The sequence below is a fragment of the Ipomoea nil genome, unplaced genomic scaffold (assembly GCF_001879475.1).
Source record: "Ipomoea nil cultivar Tokyo-kokei standard unplaced genomic scaffold, Asagao_1.1 scaffold1574, whole genome shotgun sequence".
In the NCBI taxonomy this organism is placed as follows: domain Eukaryota; kingdom Viridiplantae; phylum Streptophyta; class Magnoliopsida; order Solanales; family Convolvulaceae; genus Ipomoea; species Ipomoea nil.
The window spans coordinates 51,979-59,731 of NW_017618002.1; the positions used below are offsets into that span (position 1 = coordinate 51,979).

The window sequence follows — 7,753 nt, forward strand, 5'->3', positions numbered from 1 at the left end:
AAAGGCCACCAAATTCTGATGAGGAACGCGATGATGAAGATGAGTTCTTGCATAGTGCCATGCCATCATCATTTTGTACTGAAGGTGGTACGAGTTCCAAAGGGAAAATGAGTTTGGATGATTTGTTGAATATTGATGGTACCAAGAAGAGCAGTACCAAGAAATTGCCCCCTGAGCTTGCCGATGCATTGAATACTATTACTATGAGTATTTCTACAAAACAAACCCGCCAAAAAACTAGGGAAGAGGCAAGTACGATGAGTACGGTGGCAGTGGGTAATCCATACAGTATGACGGCGTGTTTGGAGATATTGAAAAACATGAGTGACATTCCCTCTATAGCCGTTAATGCATGTATCCAGCAGTGGGCAAATCCTGACATGCGTGAAGCGTTCATAGAAATGACACCTAAATGGCAACGTAACTAGGTGTTATCTTTCATTTGAATGTGTAGAACTTGTCTGTTGTTGTTGTTCTTAGGACTTTGTGACCTCCTTAATTTGCTAATTGATGACTATGTCTGTAATAACACTTATTTAAGTTTTAAATGTCAAGACTATTTTTCTCTTTCACATGTGTATTACACTTCTTATTGCAGGAATAATGCCAGAACAGGGTTATAGTTCTGATAGCTCTAATGATAGTGATGAAGAAGATTATGCACTAGTACTTATCATTATTGTTGCATGCTTACTGTTGGACGATGTCGAAAGGACTCCATGTAGGACCTCAATCCTTTCAGGTAAAGATTACATAAATGAAATCTTGCATGGAAATCCTATTAGGTGTTATGAATCTTTTAGGATGGTACCCCGGGTGTTCGAAAAGTTATGTGATAGATTGAAGGGTTGGATGCGTTAAAAGATACAAGACATATATCAATGGAGGAGCAATTAGCAATGAGTCTCCTAGCTCTAACGCATAGAAGTTCACAACGTATAATTGCTTAGCAGTTTCAACATTCCACTAGAACTGTACATGAATGTGTGAAGCGTGTCATACGTGCACTTGTACGATTGGGAAATGAAATCATCAAGCCTGTGAATAGAGGACCGGTGCAACCAGAAATTTTGGCAAATCCCAAATGGTATCCTTATTTTGAGGTATGGTTGGTAGTTGTAGGCAACTTTAATAAAATTAATGTAATTATTTATGTAAAGTATCTAATACGAATATTTTACAATCTTGGTGATAGAAATGTATGGGTGTTATAGATGGAACACATGTCGCAGCTTGGGCACCTGCATCAAAGCAAGGCACATTTCGAGGTAGAAAATGAGGAACGTTGAACCAAAATGTAATGGCGGTTTGCTCGCATGACATGATGTTTACATTCGTGCATGCGGGTTCGGAAGGAAGTGCGAATGATTCTCGCATATTCTTAGATGCAATCTCAAAGCCTGGAAGTGATTTTCATATGCCACCCGAAGGTAAGAGTATTCGAATAACTTATTAATTTCAATAATTTAACTTAGCGTAATTTAGTACTTCTTTTAAGTATATTCTTTTTGTCAATTAAATAGGTTATTACTACGTTGTTGATGGTGGTTACCCAAATGCACCCGGTTTTTTGGCACCATACCTCGGGGAGCGCTACCACTTGAATGACTTTCGTGGGCAAGGACAGATTAGAAATAAGCAAGCCCTATTTAATTATCAACACTCATCTTTGCGGAATGTGATTAAGCGGTGTTTTGGACTTTTAAAAGCAAGATTCTCCATTCTAAAGTCCATTAATGGTTACCCATTGATTAGGCAAAGACAAATTCCTCTTGCATGTTGTGCATTACATAATTTCATTCGGTTGGAAGATAGGGATGATCAATTAGGTATGATGTACGGAACGCAAGACATGGTTTTGGATGATGGTGGAAGTAGTAGTGGTGGTGGCAATGATACCATACAATTAGATATGAGTCAACAAGACCAAATGCTACAATTGCGTGAGGACATCGCAAATGCACTCTGGGCAAATTATAATCATTGATGGTGTACTCAATTTTATTTGCAATGTATTGTAATCACATTTCGTCACGAACAACTTATTTTAAATTATTGCAATTAATATGTTTTCTAATGACATTTTAATTTGTCACAAAATAACTTATAAATATATGCATGTAGTACATTTTTAATTTAATAAATGGAGAATGGATTTCGAAAATAAGTACAGGTAAACAAGTTTTCAATATCAGTTTTCAAAAACAGAGAATAATTTTCCGTTATTAAACGGGCCCTAAGTTTTGTTCTCAATAATCAAAAGAAGATTAATTAAAGGGAAAAAAAACAAAACTTAACTTATATTTTTTTTAAATGAAAGAAAATCAAATAATTTTCAAAGTTCCTAATTTATAATTATTGAACGCTATGTATTTAGACTGGCTAATTATTTGATCAAAGTTTATGTTAAATATTATATTATATTTTAATACATTTTAACATATTCGTAGTATATGTTTGACAATTATGCCAACTCTAATTGAGATGGGGTTCGAATCTAAAACATTTCTTATAGAAATTAATGAGTAAGTTAAGAATAATAAATAGTTAACGGAATATTTCGTTAATAAAGTTTATAGTAACGGAATTTAAGGTTATTTAAAGAAAGAAAATAACATAATAAAGGATAAATAAAAAAAATTATTAAAAATACTAAAATCAAAATAATACTTTCAAAAAATCAAAATAATATGAATATTCATTTAAGAAATAATTACCACCAATATTTTTTTATTTCAATTAAGGACCTAATATTATTGACTTTTATTGACTTTTATTAGAATTGTATATTGTATTGTATATGTAGATTCCGTAATATAATTTGCCGTTGATTGGATATTTTCTAAAAACTCCTCCCACCTAATATTTCCTCCATTTACCACCCACCCATCTCCAACCTCCCGCCGTTCCCTCCGGAAAATCAAGAAACAATAAAGATACACAACCCATCTACATTATTTATGTCACGGTGGTCAATTATTTATGTATAATTTAACTTCTGATTTCTAAAATTCATTAATGAGGTATTTGGTGTATTCTTTTCTTGTCTTCGTAAGAGTAAGACGATTGAGACTCAAAAATATGACTTCTTTATTAGTCTCTTACTCCTCATTTCACTGCCAATTTATGTTTTTATTTTATTTATTTTTTTTTTTTTTTTGTAACACAAATTTTAGTCACTCAATTGTAGTAATATTTACTTCTTTTGCATACTTCCTCAGTCCCATTTTATGTGACGATTTACGAGATTTGACTGAATTATTACTATTCAAATTTATAAAATTTTAAATTTAGTATTAATATATAAAATTTATACATTTAAAAACTAATTTTTTTTAGTACTACATTAAATGTACTAACAAATAAAAGATTAGTTTAACTTATGAATACTAAACATAACAAGTAAAATGGAATAGATGAATTATTATTCAATTGAATCTTTTTATATTTGATTGTTAAATTGATTTTTATTAAAAATAGTAATGTCATATTTTCTTCATAATTTTATATTCTAATTTTCCCGTTCTTATGTGACAATATTCAATTAATTTTGTTTATATTTGATTAATAAATAGATTAACTTTTAACACATGGGTGGAATGAGAAATTCACCGAAGTTAATAAATAAAAAGAATTTTATTTTAATTCAGGAGGCAAATTAATTTTTCAATCTAAAAACTAAATATTTTAGGTAATAAGGAAAATTAAACCTCCAATTACCATAAAAGAAAGTGTACACTACATAAATTTAATTCATATATAATGAATTCAATTGAAAGATTATTTACAAAAATTAAAGAGTTAATTTCATTTTTATCCTAGATTTATAGGTGTTAATTCAATAAATCTCTTTTTATTACTGTATTCACTTTTGATCCTAGTATTATTCTGACATGACCATTTTTTATCTTTTATCAGCAAAATAGTTTAAATATCATTAAATTTAATGGCATTTCAATCTTTAATTATGGATTTTTTTAAAAAAATTAACATAAATATACAACAGTTTAACCTATTTTGTATAAAAAAAGATTAAAATGTCTTTATATTTAACGACATTTCAACAATTTTGTTGAAAGAGGACTAAAAATGGTCATGTCATAATAATATTAAGACTAAATGAGGATATTCCAATAAAAAAAATGACTAAAAGTGGACTGGACCAAAAATGGAATTAATTCAAAATTAAATTAGGAAAATTAGGTTTTACACTTTTTTTTTTTTTTTAATGTTTTACACTTTTACTCATTCATATACCATTTGGGGACACCTAAGGATCAAAGTTGTCTTATTAGAAAATGGTAGACTTGATTGGGAATATTGTGTATAATTTTGGTTATTTCCCCAAAACAACAAAATTGCCGAAGTTTTAGGTGCTGGATTGATATTTGATAGCCCCAAAAGTTTGTGGAATTAGAGAGGAGCCCTTATTAAAGTATTTCTTGAAAATAGTATGAAAAGGATTGGAAAGAGGGCAAAGAAGAAAACAAAACAAGATGGAGTCTCTCTCTGTCTCCGGCTTGAAGCTGCCGCTGCGTTTTCTGCTCTTCTTCTACACTCTCTTCTCTGTTACCGCCTCAGATCTAGCCTCCGACCGCGCCGCCTTGTTGGGGTTCCGCTCCGCCGTGGGTGGACGTACATTCTTATGGAACACCACCGACGCCACCCCCTGCAACTGGCCCGGAGTTACATGCGAGAATGACAGGGTCACCGTACTCCGCCTCCCGGGTTCGTCTCTCTCAGGCTCCATACCGCCTTACACTGTCTCTAACCTCACGCGCCTCCGCACTCTCAGCCTCCGTCTCAACCGCCTTTCCGGGCAGCTGCCGTCTGACCTCTCCCAATGTGTGGAACTCCGGAACCTTTACCTCCAGGGAAACCGTTTCTCCGGTGCCGTGCCCGATTCCTTCTTCGACCTTCACTCCCTGGTCCGCTTGAATCTCGCTAGCAACAACATTTCCGGCGAACTCCCACCGCGGTTCAACAATTTGACCCGTTTACGGACGCTTTTTCTTGAAAACAACCGGTTTTCCGGCTCCATACCGGAGCTAAACCTCCCGAATCTCATACAGTTGAATGTTTCTTTCAACAGCTTAAATGGGTCGATTCCGAAGAGTCTTGAAGCATTGCCGGCGGATTCTTTTTCCGGGAATTCACTTTGTGGGAAGCCTCTTCTTCGTCTTTGTCCCGGTGATGCTATCCCGCCGGTAGCACCCGCCATTGCCACCGGCGGAATCGAAATAGGAAGCGCGAATAAGAAGAAACTCTCCGGCGGAGCGATTGCCGGGATTGTAATCGGATCTGTAGTGGGACTGCTACTGCTGTTGCTAATCCTTTTCGTGCTATGCAGAAAGAGGAGCGTGAACAAAGCCCGTTCCGTGGATGTTACAACAATAAAGCAACAAGAAATGGGCGAGAAAGAAAGCGAAAACAGCGGGGGGTCAGTGGCCGCCGCGGCGGCTGCGGCTATGACCGCGAATGGAAAGGGAGGAGAGAGCAGCGGCGCCACCAAGAAGCTGGTGTTCTTGGGAAACGCTAGCACATTGATGAGAGTGTTTGATTTGGAGGATCTTTTGAGAGCTTCTGCAGAGGTTTTGGGGAAAGGGACGTTTGGAACAGCTTACAAGGCAGTTCTGGAGATGGGGGCTATTGTGGCTGTGAAGAGATTGAAGGATGTAAGCATAGCAGAGGGTGAATTTAGAGAGAAAATAGAGCTTCTTGTTGGGGCGATGAATCATGAGTTTCTGGTTCCTCTCAGGGCATACTATTATAGCAGGGAAGAAAAGCTTCTTGTCTATGATTATATGCCTATGGGAAGCTTATCTGCATTGCTTCATGGTAAGCACCAATATTCTTCTTCTTCTTCCTTGGATTCATTCTACCACTTATTATGCATGGAACTCTGATTCTTGATTCCTATTTTAGTTACCCAGTTCATAAATTTGCTTCACTCAACTTTGTATGTTTCAAGAAAAGAGCTAAACTTTATTTATAACGCTTATTGAATTTGCCAAGAACTGAACTTTTGTGGATAAGAGTGTGATATGCTGCTTAGTTTATAGTTAGTGTTAGGGCCAAGAACTTGGGTGTTCTTTGTCTCTTTTCTTGGTGTTGTGTGTTTTCATGCTTTGATAGTTTTGTAGTTTTATGTTTGGCATTATCTACTGCAGTATAGAGTTTACTTCTCTTCTAATTGTGGAATAATATATAGGTAAGGGTGCGGGTAGGACACCATTGAACTGGGATTTGAGGTCAGGCATTGCCCTCGGGGCTGCTCGAGGCATTGAATACTTGCATTCTCAAGGTGACGCCGTCTCTCATGGGAATATCAAATCATCGAATATTCTCCTAACGAAATCATATGAAGCAAGGGTCTCGGATTTTGGCATAGCCAATGTTGTTGGACCGTCGTCCTCTCCCACCCGAGTTGCTGGGTATCGAGCACCAGAAGTGACTGACCCCCGCAGGGTCTCGCAGAAGGCTGATGTGTACAGCTTTGGGGTATTGCTGCTGGAGCTTCTTACTGGGAAAGCACCCACGCATTCCCTGTTGAACGAAGAAGGGGTCGACCTGCCGAGATGGGTTCAGTCAGTGGTTCGCGAGGAGTGGACTTCTGAAGTGTTTGATCTCGAACTCCTTCGCCACCAGAATGTCGAGGAAGAAATGGTGGAACTCTTGCAACTCGCCATCGATTGTGCAGCTCAATACCCTGACAACCGACCCTCGATGACCGAGGTTGCAAACCGGATTGAAGAGTTGCGTCAATCAAGCTTGCGAAACCAGCAACCCTCTGAACTTGTCCCTGAAACTGAGTAAGAAATTGAACCAAAGGACCAAATTTGATCATGCTACAGAAGTTACTATTGTTGGGCATTATTATCTTTTAGAATTAACAGCTGATGCTCCCACCCCTCAACCCCCATTTATTGTGATTCTCCATTGTAGTACTAGCATCTTCTTAGTTTCCATTTTTTTTTTTTTTTGGGAGTTGGAGGTGGGGTCTGTTATCTGTTACATTTTTTCTTGTTGGGTGGATGTTGTGCCTGTAATTATTACTTCAGCTTTTACTTTTGCTTTTGGCTTTGCAACCAGTCTTGCGGTGTTGTGATGTTGAAATCTCTCATCTTTCATTTTCATTTGGGGGGTGGGTAGTTACTAGTTAGTTTGCTACTAATATGATACCTTACTTTAATTTACAAAAAAAATTGGTGCATTTTGAGTTACTTCTATTCATAGAAATATTTGCATTATTTAGACCAAATTAAATTTGTACTGTCTTCTATGATTTCTGATGGTTGTCGCTGTTTATATTCATTGACCAGTTCACATGCTGTGCAATTACCAGTACCCTGTTTTGTATTTACCTTATCAAATAATTATTTCTTGGAGGGTGATGACTGTTTTTATGTTTGCCTGTTGGAAGTTAGTTACAGAAATCAAGAAATGACTGGATTTTACTTGTACTCCATATTTATTTGACAATGTCAGTTGGACTTCTTGATAAGTGCAAACTCTATCTCATCATGTCTCTCTCAATAAGTTTTAACCTCAAATTTAAGAATTCTCATCACCTTACTAGAGATTAGTAAAAGTGATAAATTAAAGAGATAAATTACGAGTTGTGTTTTAACTTTTAACTAGTTTATAAATTCTTAAATACATGTAGTTTTTAGCAAAGTAAAGTCTCTAAATTTATTTTGAATTTGTTAACTAGTTGAACTGTATCTTGAAGACATAGTATCTCTCTCATACC

General features: G+C 36.1%; 1 protein-coding gene across 1 annotated transcript; it reads left to right on the forward strand.

Annotated features, from left to right (window-relative positions):
• The first annotated feature begins 4,409 nt into the window (after nt 1-4,409).
• On the forward strand, nt 4,410-7,116 carry LOC109190205 (probable inactive receptor kinase At1g48480). Its single transcript, XM_019340656.1, has 2 exons — nt 4,410-5,838; nt 6,212-7,116. The coding sequence occupies exons 1-2, from the start codon at nt 4,497-4,499 to the stop codon at nt 6,814-6,816; spliced, it is 1,947 nt and encodes a 648-aa protein (XP_019196201.1). The 5' UTR covers nt 4,410-4,496; the 3' UTR covers nt 6,817-7,116.
• The last annotated feature ends 637 nt before the right edge of the window (nt 7,117-7,753 follow it).

What these genes read in the sequence shown, in the direction of transcription:
- LOC109190205 (XM_019340656.1), top strand. Translation starts at nt 4,497, where the DNA reads ATGGAGTCTCTCTCTGTCTCCGGCTTGAAGCTGCCGCTGCGTTTTCTG. An exon ending in CTTATCTGCATTGCTTCATG is followed by an intron (nt 5,839 to 6,211) that starts GTAAGCACCAAT and finishes AATAATATATAG; the next exon opens with GTAAGGGTGCGGGTAGGACA.